This window comes from Musa acuminata, chromosome BXJ1-5 (genome assembly GCF_036884655.1).
Source record: "Musa acuminata AAA Group cultivar baxijiao chromosome BXJ1-5, Cavendish_Baxijiao_AAA, whole genome shotgun sequence".
NCBI lineage: Eukaryota > Viridiplantae > Streptophyta > Magnoliopsida > Zingiberales > Musaceae > Musa > Musa acuminata.
The window spans coordinates 47095993-47116937 of record NC_088331.1 but is presented as its reverse complement, the minus strand read 5'-3'; the positions used below and the strand labels follow the sequence as shown (position 1 = coordinate 47116937).

Sequence of the window (20945 nt, the reverse complement as noted above, 5' to 3'; positions counted from 1 at the left end):
CGTTTAACTCGAGATCAATAAACTCTACGACACTTTACACCAATATACGGAGATTAAAAAAAAAAAAAAACCCTTTCTCAAAATGATTCTTTAGATAATATATTTCTAGATAATTTTATCTCTTTTTGTAACGACTAAACACAACCATGTTTATAAGCTTAAAATAACTTATTAAACACCCAATTAATAACTTTATCCGTGATAAGACATTAAGCATAAAAAGTACCTGGGAATTAACCCAACAATTTTATAATATACGCTTGGAAGCGTTCAGGCAGTACAGTACCTGAGAATCGATAGTAATTACTTATAGGTGTGAATAGCCAGCTAAGAATTAACTCCCACCATTTGATCCATTAATCATACATCAAAATCATGAACATCAAAAGCGGTACTAATCATCATGTCATGTAGGTAATGTAATGATAAAAACATCATAGAACTCCTCCAATCTGAAAACGGGCAAATATGACTACTCTAACAAAAGCTTCTGTCTAACCAAAGACATGTAGGTACAATCACGATGCAAAACACCAATAAGTTCTATCACGGTTTACATGGACACGATTTAAGGTCTATCAAGCTTAAGGACTATGGTTCCAGACCAATCGACAAGCAAGCCAGCCAAAAAGCATCATTCTGATTGGTGATGAAATGAAGCCACAGGATTTTCCGAAGCTCGATCATTCATCGAGGGCTGCATTAACAAGTCATCAATGAGTTTCAAGTTCCTACCACTTCATCAAATATTATGTGGCACAGTATCGACCTGTACGAACGAGACCTAGATGGGCTTCGTCCATTGCCCTTGGGACTCGAAGACTGATGATGCAACCCATGATCCCTATCATCAGGAGATCGGGAGATGGATCTTGGCGGAGAGTAGTAATCATCACGTGTACTCCTGTCATGGTCCCTGCTTTCATGTGCACAAAAGATAATATCATTACATACTGAAAAATTAGACACCCCCGCATGAGAAAACACATATTTCAGATGATGAGAGCAACCACATGAACATTTATCTGAAGGCAAGACAGTAGTATCTTCCATACTCAGGTAAAGATTGGCTAAGAGAGAAGAAGCAAAATGTATTTTGACATGTTCTGATTTAATAAATGAGTCGGCATGCCATTGGGCATGGAGATGCTTCAGGTCTCTCCAACTCAGAAACTAATATGTTGGAAGCATGACGTTTACCTGTGGTATATCACTCTCGGAACAAAATTATGAAACTTTGTCCAAAAATGTTTCAGTTAATGCCTTTAATGGTGTACTTGTTGGTCGAACAGCATCTGCTGACTTCAAAGCTCTTTGCTTCAACTTTCTTAGGGCACACTATCATTACTTTCCACACAAGTATATGACCACCATCAAGACAATGCTCTCTCTCTAGCAATGTGTACTTTCAAGGTCTCCCATTCTCTGGAAATCATGATACTTCCTCTTTTGCTTTATGCACTGGAGATCATGATTCTTTCTTTTGGCTTTTTAAGCTCTAGATTCTTTCTTAACTGGATAGTATACAAAATCAAAGCAACAATCTTTAGATTGCCAGAAAAGTAACAAAAAATGTTTAAAGAAAGATACTATGGATTGTAGTTTCTCTGTATTTACTGTTGATGGAGATGGGCATTAATAAAAGCTTCTTGAATAGCTTCAAGAAAAGGTAATCAACTAGCCAATAACATTTGGGTCTCTTTCTCTTTTCTCTTTACTAACCCCTTGATACTTTAGGATCTCTTTTCACTTTTATGATCTGCATGAGCAACATATAGTCGTTCAACTTCCCTGGATGCAGGACAGAGTCCAGTGAGAACAAGTATACATTTATGCTTAAAGGATAAACATACATATAACTACCAGGGATTCAGATTCTAGAGCCTCATATTGTTAAAGTTCAAGAAAATCTAATCATACAAGCAATATGCAGGTAAAATATAAAATTATAAACATAGAAGTTGCAAAACCATAGAACAGTAAAATTCACTTCAACAGCTATATTTCAGAAGTATCAACTAAGCATCTTCAAGCAAATATCTGTAGACCTAAAAAACTACAAAAAAGAATTTCATTTATCAGATTCTGAAGCAACACTCTACGTGCTTAGTACAGTCTCTCAAAGCATACACAGCCAAATATAGCCCATCAAATATTGAAATACTGCCATGGATACATCATAATGGAAGAAAATATATATGATAAAACACATTATGGATGTATACAACAAAAAAAATTTAACTAGAGGCTGACAGAATATAATGCCTTATATAGATACGAGAAGAGGTTTTCCTGCCAGTGAATGTGTTTGGAAACCAAGTATTAGAGGAATAGTACATACTTTGTGTTTCATGCACTCAAGTAATATGGATAACAGTTGGAACACAGCCGATACCAAGAAACTAATGCTAAAGGAAGACATCATCAGGAAAAAAATTAGACTTGTACCTCTTTCTCTTCCATCCAAAGGCAAATATCTTATAATAGCCAATGATTTTTCCCTTGACCGTCAACAACTTAAGGATTTGATACACTTAAGGTAAAAAGACCAATACCATCAAATAGGTAATCGGTCACTCATGCTCAGGAATCTCTTGATGCCATATAATACAAAAACCGAGACCATCCAAATTTGTTCCTTATTAATCCTTCATAAATCTTGTATCCAATTAACCAACAAGCAAACACTTTGAAGGAAGAGGCTGACAGAACAAGGCAGTGATGTATTCCAATGAATCCAAAGATAGAATGTACTGCATTTCTAACTGGAAATGTCCAATTTCCAGACTAGATGCATTCAGCGACATAGGCCTGTCTACCTTTGGTGTGATCCAACCATACATTTCAAATAGGAGAAATCTGACGTTAATAAGAACTGTGTCACTAACTGGAGGTACCAATAACCAATAAAAGGTGCCAGATCAGCTCAAAGGCCATTGAGATCAAATGATCATTATAAAGGAAAACAGAGAAAAATCTTATGAACTTATGGTCCAATATCAACTAGACCCTTGTAAGCTCGTTAACTCCACTGAGGGCGGAGAGGAAGAATCAAAACCATGTGATCCAAGCCCATGCCCAATTCTTAACCCTCACCACAGATGGAAAGCAGGAAAATTCAAAAACTAGGTTAGAGCATGGCATATCAACATCAAGTTAATTCTTGGCAACTATGGTTCATATCAATTAGGTCCTTATAAGATCATTATATCATGCTCATAACATTTTCATGATGATACAACTGGTTTCAAAATTTCAATATTCACAGTTAAGTTTTTTGAAAATAAACTTACCAATCAATTTTACCGGAATCCACCCAGGAACCCAATCTCCATAGTTAAATCCTGGAATCCACCGAGGAACCCAGAAGTGTATTTACTTTCTAAATCCAGGTAAAAAGACATCTTAACATCATTAGCCATGGCATCTCAGCAAGACATATCATGTAACCATAGCTAAGGTTTGAGAACAATACAAGCCCATTAGAATCCTATAGGCCATCCTAAAAGTCAAATCTGTCAAGTTTTTTACCTAGTAGGTGCACAATGACTGCAGAAAATTTACAAGGTAGTCCTATTGTTTAAACAAAATTGCGAAGAAAGAATACTAAAGCTATTATTTGCATTTTCAGTAAAAGCATCATTAAGCATGTGTCCAAACACGATTTGATGATTATTAAAAATATAATTACAACATATGAGGCAAAATGTGCAAACAGAGATAAAAATCAATAAGGTACATTAACCAAAAAAAGATTTTTGAACTAAATAGGTGTAACAAAGTCAAAAGGAGCAAGTAAATGATATAAAGGAGAAACTAAGATGCCTATAGACATTGCTGGTAGATACGATGCACCAGAAGGTAATTTCTACGAAGCCTAAATTTACCCTTCAAAAAGAAAAAAGACAAAGGAAGATAATAATCTGTTTACTGATCTGTATAAAGGGTTCACAGTGCCAAGTGGCAACCAACGATCAATAATGGATATTGTACAAAGGCTTAATCACATTAACTTCTACCATAATTGGTGCTGAACCTCCACAAATGCTTAAATTGAAGACAACACAATCGAATTGTTTATTATTCTATTGCATTTACTAATCATAAGGCAAGCAATTCGTGAACAGAAAAGATACACTTCAAAAACAAATTAGGAAGCAAAGATGATGACACCTTTGTTCCCAAAGATCCAAGACTATCATCATTATAAGTTCATAATAAGACTTGCTAGCTAATATTTTACCACATAAACTTGTTACAAAAATTCATTTATGCCTTACACCAAATCCAAACAAAAAATAATATATAACCCTGTTATGGTTTCAGGTTGGTACTGCCAAAAACCATAGTCAAAAGGTCCACTTTGAGATGTACCTAGTCTTAGTAAAGTTACCTTTAAAAAATAAAAAATATTATCTCACATAGGACTAAATAGAGAACACTAGTGGCTTATAGGTAGAAAACAATGTGTTCTTGAAATAGATAAGTAAGCACACTGACCAGATATAGAATGAGAATTCAGGCAATGAGAAAACAAAAGGCATTTGGTATGGTTGTAAGTTAAACAATAAGTTCCCAAATTGAAGTTCATTTAAGGAAAATTCACCTTTCACTTTAGCTCACATGACAAAAAAATAAAAGAGCAGGAGTGGCAGAGTCACCAATAATTCATGCAAGAAACGTACATGAAATGAGATGATAAAGCAAATATATTAAAACAGGAAAAAAAACACAAACCTTGACTCTCGTCTTGGTGGAGAAAGTGAACGTGAATATGCTGCCAACAAAAGCATAGAACAGAAGAAATAAAAAGTAATCAATTAAAAATTTTAAGAATTACAAATATTTTATATCTTTTGCAATACAGGCAGTAGTGACTAAGCAGTTCCAACTATACAGAGTAAGAGGAAATCAAGGTTCAAAATACTAACAGCGACGTCGTCGACCAGGAGATCTCGGTGGAGATCGTCTCCTGTAGCTTCCTCCCATGTATCTTTCACTGGAGCAGCACAATGTAATTGGCGCAATAAGTATATTCTTTTCTAAAAAAATTATTGGCTTGACCTACCAATTTTGGATTCCAATAAATAAATAGGAATGCCATGAAATGGAACATAAACTCAAAGCAAACTATTTCCATAATTTTCATAAGTTCTGGGAAAAAAAATACGATGGAATAAAAGAAAGAGAAAATTACCTAATCCTTGCACTCATACGCATTTCCTGTGGAGTTTTTCGATTTTCTTCAGCGTATACAATTGAGATCTCACGCCCACAAATAATCTGATGATTCATATGCTGCTTAGCTACAGCAGCATCTTCAGCATAACGGAACTTGACAAATCCAAAGCCTCGTGGCTCTCTGCAACAATCATATTCAGAAAGGTATGTTTAAAATTGTAATGTCATATAATGCATTTTAAAAATTTCATAAATGGCAATAACTTCAATACTAAATTTCCATGAAGTAGCAACAATATCGTCTGTGGAAGCATTCATGCTATCCGAGAGGTTATCTAACCTTCCTATATGTGGTCATCTGTGTTACATCTCAACAATCTTACTCTCTAAAAGCATGTGTACCTATATACTATTTCTATATATGTCATAAAAATCATAGAAACAAAAAGAAACTTCTGATCTTATACTACAATTGCATTAACAAATTGTTTGATGGTCTTAGATTTAATCATTTACCATACTTTGTTGAGGACAAAGGCTGAAATATTAAAACATGGTCCATACCTGGGTGCAATTGCCTATCTGAAGCTATGAAGTAATAAAACCCAGATGCCTGGTGACTTCTATATTTTTTGAATTAATAAACCAGACAAAAATAACTTGTAATGCCCATGAAAAACACAAGTAGATTTTAGGTTCCACAAATAAGTCCACAGCCATTTCAGTTCAGATCTCCTAATAAATTAGTCAACGTGAAGCTGGTTTACATGTTTCATTTTCACAACACATTATGCAGCCAAAGTCATGTGAATTCATTTACAATGATAGAGACCCAAATATTTGCCTAATAACATGACTAGCTTCTTTATCATTAGTTCCATGAAGATGAATAACTATTTACAAAACCAAAAGATCTTGATCTCAAAAAGATAATTTACCATTATTTCAAACCAAGAAAGCATTTTCGTACAAATAAACAAGAAATCTGACAGCATAAGACAATTAAAGACTGCCATGTTGCTCTTTTATACAATTAAGAAGGATATAATTCCAGCTAGAAAAAACAATACCCTGTATAGTAATTTTTTGGAAGGTAGACATCCTTCACAGGGCCAAAGCGCTCAAAGGGAATACGAAGATCCTCCGACCTGGATATCAAGAGAAGATTAAATACAAAACCAATTCGCTTGTGGACCAAAAATTGCCATTTTTAAAGCTAAAAATATAAATTTTAACAAATAAACAACCTTGGACAAATGTAACAGAAAAGGAGGGTTTCAAAACCACTAAATCATCTTGTCACCACCATTTTTCTAAATATAAGAAATAACAACATCAAAGTTTTATTAAAAAATGAGAAATCTCCAAGCATTCCTGTCATTATATATCACTTCAATCCATTATTTATCTTTCTCTAACAAACACATCATATTAATTCAATCAAATTAATATTGATCATTGACAGATACCTCCTTACACATCATACTACTATGATATTGACTTTGCATACTTTACTGCCAAGAGAGATATCCTAAGCAAAGAATAAACACAAACAAGGATTGTCAGAACATGTAATACATGAGATTATTCTCACTATCCAATAAAGAACCAAAAGGCACACATGTCTCTGATCGCAAAAACATTTAAAAGCAAAGATCAAAGCACCTGACACAACAAAATGAAAGCAAAACTAATGACAAAAGAGGAGACGCCTTTAGCAACTGAAAGGGGAAACCATCAAGAACCCAACCCTAGGTGACCAGAACAGTAGTAGAAGATCGAGCTAGGCAAATGTTACAAAAACGAGTATCAGAGCCAATATTGATGGATCGATCTCATAAACCACTGGAGTAGCAACAGGTATAAAGAAAGGAGCAGGCACATAACTGGCAAAACATAGAAGAAAGACGAGAAGCGACGCAAATAAACCCTAACCCTACGACCCAACACAAAGGATGCGTCTAAAAGACCCAATAACGAGAAGATGGGTGAAATAGACAAGCGACCTAGCGTCGAGGGCGACGTTCCGGATGAGGAGGCCGGAGGGGCCGGAGGAGCGGCGATCCCTGTAGTCCCGTCCGCCGCCGCCACCACCGCCGCCGCGGAACCGTTCGCGGGGGTCGTCGTAGCGCTTACGGCGCGGAGGGCTCCGGCTGAACCGCCGCGGGCTGACGCTCCGGCTTCGATGTCGCCCCATTAGAGAAGGAACAGAGACCAGAAACCCTACGATTGAGGCAGTATGAAGCAAAAGAAAAGCACAGGATTAGGCGCTCTTCCAGACCCTATATATATGTATATATATATATATACATATATATGTATATATATATACATATATATGTATATATATATATACATATATATGTATATATACATATATACATATATACATATGTATATATATATATATATATATAGTACTCTACTTTGTAGTAGGCTTTTATTTGATTAATAATTGCATGTATTTTTGGTGATTTTATTTATTTTCCTATTAATTTGTGTTTCTATTTTAATTAGTAATTATTCATTATTAAAAAATAAAAAAAAATATATATTTGAAGTATGTTAATAGTTGGGTTGATATACTATTTTATCAACAAAATAACGAAATAATAATAATGATAATAATAATTTATCAAAAATAATATTTCTCTTTTTGAACTTCTCTCAAAAAATACTTTTCTTTTAGATTTTTCTAACAACACTCCTTTTTTTTGTTTAATTCCAAATACACTCTTGATTTGACAACTAGTCATCTATCATATTTTTCTCCCTCTCATCCTAAAAAGCATTGTAATAATTTTAAAAAACATTGTCACTCAAATAGAAGTCAAGTTATTTTAATGTTCATTTTCTTAAACTAAGAATCATACCCATTTGAAACCCAACCATGATTTATGTTTTTTTTTAGTCTATTTCTTTATAATGTTTTATAATTAGAACAATGATTTTGATGGACAATAAAGATGATAGACTCAAATAAATATGAACTTTCCTCAAGTTTTAAATAAATATTATTCTCCATTTTAAAAAATAAAACATTCAAAATAATTTGACTTACAGTGTTTTCAATATGGTAACAGCATTTTTGGCATTTTTTAAAAATACTATAATCCTATTACGAAACATATAACAACAATAAAACCGTAAGTCTTATTACAAAACATTAGTGAGGAAATTGATTGAAAAATATTAGAAATAACATTTATAAATATTGCTCATGGATTCTTATAAAAATATTAAAAAATACCTATAATTCCTATACCATGTATACAAAATTACAATATTTTTAATAATATCAAGAAAATACTGTAATGTAATAGAAAAATATTGTAACTGAGAATAGGAAACATTTTCAAACCTAAAATATCCTTTTTGGAAAAAAAAAAAGAAAAAATAATAATAATGTAATAAATAAATAATAAATAATAATAACAATGATATAATAATAATAATAATAATAATAATAATAATAATAATAATAATAATAATAATAATAATAATAATAATAATAATAATAATAATAATAATAATAATAATATTGAACAAAATGCAAACGCTAACCGCGAGCGATGTCAACTGTCGTGCCCCCAAATTAGTCGGCATGGTGGGTGCCGAGGAGGCGGCGGCAGTGGTAGCGAGGCGTCAGGCTGAGAGGGTAAATCAAGCGGCAAAGGCCCAGTCTCCGGTGTGGGCGAATGCTTCTTTGGTGGTAAGCAGGTAAGGCGCCGAGCCACCTTCGATTTGATTTGTTCGGGTCTTTAAATGACTGTTTCTCTCCACGGATGAAATGCTATATCATTTGTGAATGGTTTCTGTTTCCGTCGTTCCGGTGATGGTGTCCGAGTCCTGGAAGATATGTAGGAACAAGTGTTTTGGATTGGCCAACAGGAATCATTACGGTAACATGGGGTATCAATAGTAAGTTGGAACCCGTGGGTTGGAAGTTGGAACTCGGACCTGGTACATTAGATTTCCCGGTGGATTTTGATGACCTACGATGGCAGAAGAATTCCATCACCAAAGGAAAGGGGTTATATGTAGAATTTGATGGCAGAACTCATGAACACTTAAAAGGTCCACCTGCAGCTCTGCTGACTATATTGCAGCACATAGGAAAAAAGAGCATAAGAGTGGGTGAGAAATGTCCTCATATTAGGTGAAGTAGATCTCTTTTAATTCTAAATGATAGTTCTCTTTTTTTTTTAGTTTAGATTTTTGTTTCCATCTGGTGGAGATATGTTTTTGTGAGGTTATATAAACCATGAAAGGAAATCCACTGGCTTTTGTAGAACAATTATCTTCATCAACATTGAAAACAGTTGCTAATTGTAAATCTTTATCTCTGGCACTCTCTTCCCTTTTCCCTCTTTGAAAAGTTACTATCTGAAATTATTGTGGGCTGTTTGAGTTGCCTACTAAACAAAGTTACATCATGATTATCTGATTTGTATAGTTTCTTCTTGTGTTAATAATTTGATTCTAGTCCGATTTTATTTCCCAGGTCGACAACATATCTAGAAGATCCAATTTCTTGTCGGGCATCAAACAGATGTGTTCTCAACTATCATCGGACAGGCTTCGATGAGGAATGTGAGAGGTTTTTCAGTCAAATATACAAATGTTGGCTTCTATATTCAAGTTTTTAGTGGAAAATATCACTCGGATAATATGGTAGGCTTGGAGGGTTTTCATGAGTCAGATAACCGAGACTTCTGATGCTGACCTGAGGCTATTTCATGACCGTATTACCTGTGAAAGATAAATTCTTCATCAGAGAACTCTGTGCCAATCAGAAGTAGAACCGATCAACTCAGTTCATGGACCACAAATCTATTTGAAGGCTGATAAGTGTACTATGCATTATACAGATCAAGTAAGTCTGCAAAATTTGCTTTTTTTTCAATATTGGCGTACTTTCATGACTGTATTTTATGTTCAATATTCCCTGAGACCATTGCTTAAAGTGTTTGTGTAGTGACATTCTTTGTAAATAAATCACTGATGAATGATCATTTCCATTGGCTCTGATTAAAATCATATTTCTCTTCTCCTACCCACGGCATTCTATTTTTCTTCTTAGTTGTCCACCCCTTTTAGGAAGGTGTTTGGAGCTTGTGGAATCTCCAAGTTCACCAAGTTTTACAAATTTGCTTTTTTTGCATCACTGATAGCAAAATAAGCTACATGCTTGATTGAACTCAATACTCACATAATGTATGGATCTATTGATCATGCAGTTAAGAACGGCTACTTGCTCTTGAACACCAAAGAGAGAAAATATTAGAAAATTTGGCATGTTACATATTTGGATGCACAAGGTATGGTTTTCTGTTACTGCAAGTGCCAGCTACCCTATAAATAAATAATTTACTGAGAGTGGCTTTGCTAATTTGGTGCAAAATACTTGAGTACTTGTGTTTAGTAAATGACACACATGCAGCATATGCTTCTTTTTTTCCTTTTTTCTGTCAATATACGATACTGGGTGCTGCAATCTCTCTCATTCATATGGTTGATGTTACTTACATATCACCATAGGTAATGATCTTCCTCTTGGGTTTTGTTTAGGACTAACTCAAGGAAACCTTCATTTCAATGTGCAAAAGAAACCACAATCTGGTCATGTCAAACCAAAATGTCATAGTCCCTGTTTCTTTTGACGCAACTTTCTTTCAGTATTGATGGGCTGATTTGTCTGTAGGGAGAAACCCCAATCTGATTTGACGTAACAAGGGATAATCCACATATAATGCTGTTTCCCAAAATCGCATGGTAAACGCTGTGGGGATGGCATCTTCTCAACCATCAGGAAGATGCATCCTTCTTTATTTTTGTGTGTTTAGCAGCATATGTCGGTAGTCTTCACCCTTCATGGGGCAAACAATTCTTCAGCTTCCGTAAGGTGCATTTTTAATGTCCTCATGCTATAAAAATCAATTGACAGCCCAACAATTACGGGTTCACTTGTATCCTCTCTTGATTATCTGCCTGGGTTGAAGCAGAGCTCCTCAGAGAATTATAATGTTTATAAGCCTTTTATCTTTCGAATCAGGATCATCGACACTGAGATTTTAATCTTGTATTATGTAAGTCCAAGAAAGACATGGGGCAAATCAATCAGGAGAAATATAAACAAGTTATAGCACAGTAGATCCCCAATAAATGCAATCAATTCAGTGGAAGCTTTCCAATACAGCAGAACCTTCCCCCATAATTTGGTATGTTCTTTCTCCTTGTTCCATCTATCTTCATGCAGTGATTTGTTTTGCTACTTCACAACAACCTTATGGTAACATTTGAGCCTCGGCAATGGTGTCGGCAGGCGGGGCCGCAAGTTTGCCATTAGCTTTTGTATCCATTGGAGGTGGGAACAAGCTTTGCTCCCATGGAAGCCAGAAGAGAAGGGGAACAACAGATGAGACCAAAGACAAAAGGCCATGTACTGCCCCACAACACTCAATGGGACTCATGATAGGCTGGATTTGCTTGTGGCCTGTTCAAGGTCCCATGATATTAATATCTAAGTCGGCAACTTGGCTTCTTCCCTGTGATGACATGAAATATAATCAATCAAAATGCTGAAATCATTGCCTTTTAATGTGCTGCACATGCAGATGACACCTTTTCTTGACGTCAAAAGAAGGATGATCAAATGCACAAAATTGGATAGGTCTCCATTTGCATGGATTTCGTCGGCAGGAATCCTTTGTTGACTTTGCGTGATTGTATAGAGATAAATCAGTTTCATTCTTTCCAGTATCATGTGGGTATGTGTGTATGAAAAATATAAATATGATGTATTATTTTTGAACTCTAAGCAAAGTATGTTTGTTCAGTTACATAAGATCCTAGAGTTATTCTTCAATGGAACGATGATGATAATTTACGTGCATTCTTTGTATTATTTTTTATCGTTAATCTGTTTTTATTCTATGGATGTTAGGTTATGCGAAACCTTTTGTCTTTAGCTGAAGGCACTTAATTAATGTGGCGAAACCTTTTGTCTTTAGCTTAAGGCACTTAATTAATGTGGCGACATGAGACGTGAATTAGGACAAACGCATAACCCGTGTGAATTAAATGCCCTCCAAAAGATATTTGTTGAGAGTAATGAGTGTCGGCGTTCACTTCCTGTGATGACAAACGACTCCCAAGTCATGCATGTCGGCTGCTCGTTGTCATGCTTAACAGCAACTTCTTTTCCTTTTTCTCGTGATCCATGGTTATGATAAACCAAGCCGAACCGGCTCGATTATTTGGTTATTTGACCCGAACCTGACCCCCGCATAAACCGGGTCAGCTTGGATTGGACCGAACCATATCACCAGGAAACACTTGGCTTGACCCGAACCGGACGAAGATGCACCTATGAACCCAACTCTTACGTACGAATCATGCAGGTGGCGTCAGGAGAAGCCTTGAATTCCGGCTCAAGGCGGATCGGCAAACAAGCCCTGTTGGTCTCACGCACCAAATGGTTCCATCCACCACGGACGGAGATGGAGATGGAGATGGAATGCACAGCCTACAGAAGGCACACGTACCCTCCTCTTCCTTGCAGCGAAGAGGGATCTGACGTGAGACGGAGAGGGAACCGAGGCTTGGCTGTAGAGCGAACACGTTTCGAGTGGGGAACGGGAATGGGACCTCTCTTTTGGTGGCGTCTGCGTACGCTTTGGCGCATGCGCTGGTGTGCTCGTCGGCGTATGAACAGAGCGAGAGAGCCACGACGAGGTACCGCAATTTGTCCGCACACGCCACCGCTTGCCAACTGCAGACGGCCTTTTCTACGCGTCCATTCTCGGCACTGATGGCCGTGCATTCTGGGAGAAGCTGTAGAGGGAGGGAGGGGAGACTGATCTGGACGCGAGCAGTGAAGTCTGCAGTTGTCTGATATCTTTGCTGCAGGTGAACGCTCGGCGATGATGATCGGAAGGAAGGAGGGAGGGAGGAGGACTTCGAGCGAGCAGGTCGAAGAGTCTTTCTTTGGATCAGTAGGATGAGTGCTTGGCTAAGTGGAAGCAGCAGAAAAAAGTTGCTGACTGCATTCACAAGCAAATTTACTCGAGATGGTTTCAGATCATTATTCCCTTTCTTTCTAACTCCATCTCCTTGTTCGACGAAGACCATCATCAAATGATCTACTCTTTCTCTCTCTCTCTCTCTAACGCCTTGTTCAACTAAGACTATCATCAAATAATCTACACACACACACTCTCTCTCTCTCGGATATGGTTGACTTTCTACGGTGGAGACCGGAGAGCACAAGGGAAAAAGTACTCGACATCCGACAAGATCTTCCCCTATAATTCCCTCGAAGCATTTGCTCATAAATATTTCTGCATAAACGCCATGATCTCGTTAAGCATTGTGTCGAGCGCGCTGTTATTGCTGGATCGATGGCAGGTTTGACCTGCAGAATATTCTGTGGTTAGACAGGATGAATTTTGCCGATGAAGAGGGGAGAGGGATCGGATGACATTATCATGGGAGAACAGTTCGTCCCTGTGGTGGGCGAACTGTTGCCCTGCGCATAATAGTTACTTTAGCTTTACTCATGAGAAGGCCACTCTGATAGCTACAATGGTTTTTGTTTCTACCTCGAATGTGCATGGCTTCAGGTGACTGTCCTGGCATTGTGAAGCAACAGTCATCATCACTGTAGTTGTCGTACGTGCGATGGTGGGATTTCGGTCATAATTCCTCCTCGGTTCAGTGTCGGTAAAATTCTCGCCCACCCCAACTCGGGTTGCTGCCGTTGGCTCAGAGAAACATGTTGGTTCCATATACGGTGGACGCTTCAATCGAGCAGTCAAAGAACGGAGGCGGCGTTTGTGTGAGACAGCTTCTCATGCTCTTCCTCTCAACAGGAAGAAGCCGAAGGGAAGAGGAAAGAGCCTTTCTTCGATGTAACATTTGGGTGGACTCCGTCTTATCTACCGCTGGGTACGAAGTGGGTCCATCACCGGGGAGTGCTCATTTATTATGACGCCTCGGCTTCCCCTGTTTGTCGTCTCCTTCGTCTCTCTCTCTCTGTTCTACCGTCCTCGCGTGCTCGTTTCAATCTCCTCTATTCCTCCGCACCGGTTGGCGTTGCTTCGCCCCCTCGCCCCCGTCTTGGTCCATCTCTTTCTGCCATTTCGCTTGCTTGTGGGTCTGCTCCTTTGGATCGCGAAAGGTCACTAATTTCCGGGAGGACTAACGGGAGTGGAGGTCGGGAAAACCGAAACAGGGTTCCCGGAAGAGGAAGGAGTCGACGTTCGATGCTTGGAGCCCGTGTCACTCGGAAAGGAGAGAGCTTTCGTTGATTTTGATGCTATTCCGGATCTGCTTCCTTCTCTTGACCGACTGCTGAGCTCGGTTTCACTATGGCCGGAAGCAACGAGGTTAATGCCAATGAGTCGAAGGTACCCACTCTCTTTTGTTTAACCTCGTTTTCCCTTCTGCCTTCTGCATTAGATATAGAGCTCTGATTTCGATGGGTTCGACGCGATTCCGGCGATTTAGTGTTAGGGTTTCGCCACTTGGGTCTTATCTTGCTCCCTGATGATTTCCTATGGTTTAATTCGGCAAAAGGCCAGAGCTTTGATGGATTTGAATCGATTCCCATCTGCTGTGTCCTCTCACTCGGTGTTCCTTCCCCCTGTGCGTTGAATTCCGGTGACAAAGATCCTATCTTTATCTGAGATGGATGAAAGAGATACAGAAACCCCATTGATGTCATCTTGTTTTCTCCTCTCATAGATTTTGATCAGGTAAAAGCAAAAAAACAAACGCTTTTGCGATCACTAGGAGCTGCCCTCTTCCCGGGAATGCGAAAAAGATCGAAGCTTTAATCCACAGTTCCTCCTATAATTGATGAAAAGCCAAAAGCTGAACCCCACAAAGCCTGCCTGATCCGTTTGTTGATCTCACTTCCTCATCGCTGTGTTTGATGCCCACACAGATGGCGGTTCCCCTCAACACCTGGGTCCTCATCTCCAACTTCAAGCTGGCCTACAACATGCTGCGCCGCCCCGACGGCACCTTCGACCGCCACCTCGCCGAATTCCTCGACCGCAAGGTCCCTGCCAATGCCACCCCTGTCAATGGCGTCATCTCGTTCGATGTCCTCATCGGCCGCACCAGTAAACTGCTTTCACGCATCTACCGCCCTGCCCCCTCCACCTCAGCCGCCGTTCCTCTCCTCGCCGACCTCTATCAGCCGCCCTCTGCTGACCCCTTTCCGGTCATCATCTTCTTCCACGGCGGAAGTTTTGCCCATTCCTCATCCAACAGCGCCATCTACGACTCACTCTGCCGCCGGTTCGTCTCCCTATGCGGCGCAGTCGTCGTGTCCGTCAATTACCGCCGGTCACCCGAGTACAAGTATCCCTGCGCTTACGACGATGGGTGGGCTGCCCTTAAGTGGGCTTCTGCGGAGCCGTGGCTTCAAAGCGGAAAGGATGCCAAGTTTCGGGTGTTCCTCGCAGGGGACAGTTCTGGAGGAAACATCGCACACCATGTGGCCATCAGGGCAGCGGAGTCAGGAATCGAGGTCTCCGGCAACATTCTCCTTAACCCCATGTTTGGTGGAAACTGTAGGACGGAGTCAGAGAAGAGGTTGGACGGCAAATACTTCGTCACTATTAGGGACAGAGATTGGTATTGGAAAGCGTATCTCCCCGAGGGGGCAGATAGAGACCACCCGGCTTGCAATCCCTTCGGCCCCAACGCAGCGAAGCTGGATGGTCTTCCCTTCACAAAGAGCCTCATTATAGTGGCAGGATTGGATCTTGTTCAGGACTGGCAATTGGCGTATGCCGAAGGGTTGAAGAAGGCCGGCCATTCTGTGAAGCTTGTGTACCGGGAACAGGCCACCATCGGATTCTACTTGTTGCCAAACACTGATCATTTTTACCAAGTGATGGATGAGATCAAGAACTTTGTCATGGCTAACGTGCAGTGAGTGCACAACTCTTGATACCTTCCCGACTTGACTACGTACATCGGAAGCTTGACTTATACTGCTTGCGGCTTGTTTACTTCGTCTGCTCGGCACCGACGACATGCATTTGGATAATTGCCGCCGCTGCTACTGCTTGCATACGGTCAGACTTAGTTTTGGTTCTGATTCATGGGATGCACATGAAATTAGATTAAGATGGTTTCTTTGGCTTGGTTTGAATTCTGTGTCTCAAGTTTAAAAGATTGTTCTAACAAATTCTCAATATTATTCAGCATGATCCATTTCGACACGGCGGCATGGAGATGCTTCTGAGTTCATGGAAGAAACTTTGTTTCTTGGATGGACTAATGTGTCCATACCAAATCATGTTGTATATTGAGGTTCCAAAAGTCCATACCGAATCATGTTGTATATTGAGGTTCCAAAAGGCAAAGAACCATGTCGATCTTGCTGGGATGGATTGCCGGGACCGAACTGGCTAATGCTGTAACAATATTGATTATAACAACATGGTTGAACATTCAAAAGTGTTGTTCTTATCCATGTATGTCTTTCAGTATGAAGATGCCCTCTTGTTCTTCTACCTCTCGCCTAAGTTCTCTTGATTTGTATCCTCCATTCTCTGCTAATGTGTTTTGATTCATTAATATCGTTCGTCTTGTGTTCATCGTCTCATCTCATGATTGGAGTCTGCAAAGTGTTTAGACACACAACGTTGGCACTTGCAGTTTCCCCGTGACAGCTCATAGTGTTCCAAGTCTTGGACTGCCTTTGCTTGTTATCCTGGCTTCAACAGAGGAAAAAGATCCTTTCTTCCATCCCGTCCTGGGACTAATATCTCTGAAGCATCTTCTGCATACGCTACACTGTCTTGAACATTGCTCAAGGAAGTTACGATGGATGGATTCATGGAACAGCTAAGGTGGCCGTAGGGAAAGAAGGCGTCAGAGAACAGCCAGAGGTTAAGCTGTCACAAGCAATAATGGGGCTCTTCTTTGTCATCTTTTTACGCATGTCAGACCCCCTTCTTGGCAGCTTCGCTGCAGCTGCTCTCCGGCACGCCTGGCTCTCGTTATGCGTCGAAGACTCATCCACCTACCTTCCCTCGACAGACAACCTGCGCATTACTTCACCGGGGAACTGGTTTCTCGGTAATGCCACGCTCGATGCTTCCACTCTTCGCATCAATCAAGTAGTACTGATGGAGAAAGGTGGGACTTTTTTGACTTAGCAACCTCTTTGATTCTCTCTAATGGTTAGAAACCAAGTATCGTGTATCATCACAAGTACAGAGATGGGAAACAAGATGGTGCGTACAGATCTAACACCCAAAGGTTTTTTGTTTGTTGAGTCATGATGGCATCCTCTCACGAGTGGGCCAAAAGGGAACTGCGAAAGCAGAGCATAACAAAACATGGCTTGACAGCAAGCGAACAAACAGCTTCGCCAACTCTTCCTGCGCCGCGCCCTATCAACACCTGGCTTCGCAAGGACTGCTACCACATTATTGGGATGGATCCACCGGCGGCCACGATCTGCTGCTCCAGCTTTCGTCCAACACACAGACAACGTCACAAAGGCGTGGTTGGATTGGAACCCCCGAAAGAAGAGCTTTTAAGCACACTTACCAGGAACAGAGTCTCCAGCTTGCTCTTCACCAGGAAATACTCCTGCCGCACTTGCTGCAGACATCTGAGGCACCTGCAACAAGGCGAGTCCTACGGTGAACTCGGTGGCGACCAAGAACAAGAATCATGTATTTCGAGAGATCGCATGCTGACCCTTCTCGGTTCATCTCCTCGCAGCAGATGCGGAAGGCCATGCAGACATTCTTGACTCTCTGAGCACCTATGCTGTTCGATGGAAGAACCCAAGTTCAGTATCTCATGCTGATTATTATTATTATCTCGCTTACACAGGGATCGGCATGCAACTGAGCCACGGTAGATCAGTGGTGGCTTTGTCAAAATGCTAATGATCACAGAAATGAATCAAGACAAACCACAAGGATCTCAAACATGCATTCTGGGCTCTAATTTCATGGTGGTGTTAAGAACCTGGCACTGCTGCCTTTTAACTGGTGCACATGAGCAGCCACCTTCTTGAAGTCCACGACCTCCTGATCTCTGCGGAGATTGCACCCAAACATATGGCGGAGGATGAACCCAAACACAAATCATGCGGAATACAACGGCAAGACAGGAGTCCGTGGACCAGATCACTCACAGCGTCCTGCTTAGTTCATCCTGAAGCTTCTCAGAATCTTGAAAGAAAAGAGTGACGACCTCCGTAACAAAGTCGGGGTTGCTCTCATCCTGCAGCTGCTGCAGCTGTGTGTACTGGCTATCCAGAAACCCCTTCTCCGTCACCAAACACAGATTTAGAGGAACATCACAAAAACCCAAAGAAATGAAGTAGTAGCAAGACATGATCTCTGTACCTCGCGGAAGAGGGTTGATGTGAAGTCAATGTATCTCCTCTGCAAGTTACTCGACTCCATGTTGTCTCCTCTGCTCGCAGGGACCCGGTTTCTTCTTCACCGCTTCTGAGGAAAAGATAACAGCAAGAACAACATGGAAGAAGGGATCGCACGGAGATTCAACAGCGTTGGAGGGAATTTATTGGTGCGGAGAAATCACTCACCGTCTTACTTGCTGCTTTTAAGTTCGGCCATAAATTGTCATCACCATCCGTCATCAATCGCCCCTTTCCTCTTTTGCTACTATCCTCGCTTCTCTCTTTACAGCCTATCCTCTTACCATCTCCACTCTCTCTCTCTCTCTCTCTCTCTCTCTCTCTCTCTCTCTCTCTCTATGCTGGAGTGACAGGTTGGGTTCTTGAGATGTGGAAGAGCACCTCAGCCCAACCAGGCAAAAACAAGTGTCAGCCACCTTCGATTGGCTTACTGTGATAGGAAAACACAAATCTAGAACTCGCCTTGTTGTGGCGTAGTTTGGTCCCTCTCAGTGTCTCTTTCCCTCACCAATGATCAAGTAACACAAGTTCCTATCTACTCTCCTCTCTCTAACGATGGACAAGATTCTGAACCTGCTTTTGGCTGCTGCTGTTTGGGTGATAGGTGCTGTCAGCTGCCAAGATTACCCCCTCCTTCTGTAAAGGATTTACTCCATGGCTGGGTGTTCCATTAAGCAATCCACATTGTAGATTTATTCCCATGAACCTAATCTTGATTGCATGTATATTTTGTGGTTGAGTTGGGAATGGAGTCTCCCCTCCTAAACCCTTTCTCCATTGTGTTGAATATATTTGCTCTTATCATCTTTATTCCCAAAAGAAAGCCTACAGGTGCTACAAACGAGTGCTCCGATTGCTTTGCTTGAAATAAGCATGGCCACAGAACACACTCGTCTGCTTCACGCCAGGAATCATCAACATTCCATGTACTACTTTTAAGAGAAAATTATCGGAGGCATCAACATTGTTAATTTGAATTTTCTGTGCACAACTGTTCTTTCAGAGAACGTTATCAGAGAGATCAACACTGTTCAGTCATTGAATCTGATTCGATCAACATTTTGGAAGGGAGTTGTGGCTATCAATCACGGGCATATAGTTCAATCAATTCAAGCTCTATTGGAGGAATACTTTCCATCAAGATTTGATGCCAATGTGACAGATGAGTTAGTTTATATAGGTGGAATCTAACATGTCATGATCTGATTAGCGTGAAATATTCACCATATCAAACATGAATAGAGCAGGAAGAACAAATAGGAGCTATGTCAAACATGAACAGAGCAGGAAGAACAAATAGGAGCTATGTCAAACATGAACAGAGCAGGAAGAACAAGTAGGAGCTATATCAAACATGAATAGAGCAGGAAGAATAAATAGGAGCTGAAATATTCACCATATCAAACATGGATAATAAAATGAAGCATAAAGAACAAGAAAAACCTGAATTGCAAGGGATCCACTCTGCAACAAGAGATCAAGGAAATAGATAGAGCTGGATATCTTTAAGTCGTCCCTCCATCCGAGTCTTCAGTTTAAAGATATAATTTGTTCTTCGCCATCATTTCCCGATTTCCATCCTTATATTATTTCCTGGATTATTGTTCTCCCTGACAACCATGAAGCAAACAACCTTGTGAATGAAGTTAGCTCTTCCTGATCTTGCAATGACTGCATAAGTGTCTTCTTGAAAATGACCAAAAGAAGACATGAGAGCACTAAGAACAAAAAGCATAATACCACAGAATTTGCTGATGGGTCAAAAGGCAGTACAAGATGAAGAAATACAGATCTCCAATAAGACTTTATTATTTGTTACTGATAAATCATTCATACGTCCCAATTCCCATTGTCTCTGATATAAAAATCATGAACGTTAGTGAAGAATCGCACAAACATAATAGAGCTAGAACAAATAGGATGAAGCCAAGCTAAAAGGGATATAGTGACATAAAATTCCTACATGAACAAATTATATTACACATATTATGTATATGAATAGACATATTTATATATGTAAACATTTGAATCACAAGAGGAAAATCTTCTCTTCATCTTTCAGACAAAAAAAATTTGCTTATGCGACTGAGTGAGTACAGAAGGGAACTACTGAAAGTCTTCCCACAAGAGCCATCAAAGGAAGGAGAGTCTATGTCTGGCACATCATGCAGTAATTCTCATTAATGTTATTCATGCCTTTCTACAAGGATGTAGTTATATAACACAATAAAAACTCAATAAACTTCCATCAACTATTTGAAAAAATATATCACAATCCAGTATCCACCTGATATCAACTCTGCAAAGCTGCATACATTTCAATGAAAGCAAAAAGTCT

At 39.8% G+C, this 20945-nt stretch overlaps 3 protein-coding genes and 1 long non-coding RNA gene across 13 annotated transcripts; 2 read left to right on the top strand and 2 right to left on the bottom strand.

Annotated features, from left to right (window-relative positions):
- Positions 1 to 376: 376 nt before the first annotated feature.
- On the bottom strand, positions 377 to 7452 carry LOC103986246 (serine/arginine-rich SC35-like splicing factor SCL28). Of its 4 annotated transcripts, none has more exons than XR_010513688.1 (8): positions 7188 to 7452; positions 6252 to 6329; positions 5198 to 5362; positions 4932 to 4999; positions 4738 to 4777; positions 1618 to 1791; positions 1201 to 1514; positions 779 to 916 (listed from the first exon to the last, which is right to left on the bottom strand). XR_010513688.1 is itself a non-coding variant. In XM_009404188.3 (7 exons), the coding sequence occupies exons 1-7, from the start codon at positions 7376 to 7378 to the stop codon at positions 688 to 690; spliced, it is 699 nt and encodes a 232-aa protein (XP_009402463.2). In that variant the 5' UTR covers positions 7379 to 7451; the 3' UTR covers positions 377 to 687. The 4 variants fall into 4 exon arrangements, 1 of the variants encoding a protein (XP_009402463.2); XR_010513689.1 differs by having other exon boundaries at positions 1723 to 1791; XM_009404188.3 differs by lacking the exons at positions 1201 to 1514; positions 1618 to 1791 and adding an exon at positions 377 to 697 and having other exon boundaries at positions 770 to 916; positions 7188 to 7451.
- Positions 7453 to 8761: 1309 nt separating this feature from the next.
- Positions 8762 to 12070, top strand: LOC135674748 (uncharacterized). 5 transcript variants are annotated; one of them, XR_010513686.1, is made up of 5 exons: positions 8762 to 8901; positions 9686 to 10057; positions 10422 to 10502; positions 11237 to 11402; positions 11507 to 12070. It is a non-coding gene; the product is annotated as an uncharacterized LOC135674748 (long non-coding RNA). The 5 variants fall into 5 exon arrangements; XR_010513685.1 differs by lacking the exon at positions 10422 to 10502; XR_010513683.1 differs by having other exon boundaries at positions 10422 to 11402.
- Positions 12071 to 13027: 957 nt separating this feature from the next.
- LOC135674746 (gibberellin receptor GID1C-like) lies at positions 13028 to 16715 on the top strand. 2 transcript variants are annotated; one of them, XR_010513681.1, is made up of 3 exons: positions 13028 to 14591; positions 15131 to 16274; positions 16405 to 16715. XR_010513681.1 is itself a non-coding variant. In XM_065184880.1 (2 exons), exons 1-2 carry the CDS (start codon positions 14553 to 14555, stop codon positions 16130 to 16132), a joined length of 1041 nt encoding a protein of 346 aa, XP_065040952.1. In that variant the 5' UTR covers positions 13028 to 14552; the 3' UTR covers positions 16133 to 16715. The 2 variants fall into 2 exon arrangements, 1 of the variants encoding a protein (XP_065040952.1); XM_065184880.1 differs by having other exon boundaries at positions 15131 to 16715.
- A 670-nt stretch (positions 16716 to 17385) lies between these two features.
- On the bottom strand, positions 17386 to 19367 carry LOC135674747 (histidine-containing phosphotransfer protein 1-like). Of its 2 annotated transcripts, XM_065184883.1 has the most exons (7): positions 18776 to 19359; positions 18573 to 18677; positions 18359 to 18489; positions 18190 to 18258; positions 17914 to 17985; positions 17761 to 17833; positions 17386 to 17679 (listed from the first exon to the last, which is right to left on the bottom strand). In XM_065184883.1, exons 2-7 carry the CDS (start codon positions 18630 to 18632, stop codon positions 17629 to 17631), a joined length of 456 nt encoding a protein of 151 aa, XP_065040955.1. In that variant the 5' UTR covers positions 18633 to 18677; positions 18776 to 19359; the 3' UTR covers positions 17386 to 17628. The 2 variants fall into 2 exon arrangements, with proteins under 2 accessions (XP_065040955.1, XP_065040953.1); XM_065184881.1 differs by having other exon boundaries at positions 17761 to 17985; positions 18776 to 19367.
- Between the last annotated feature and the right edge of the window lie 1578 nt (positions 19368 to 20945).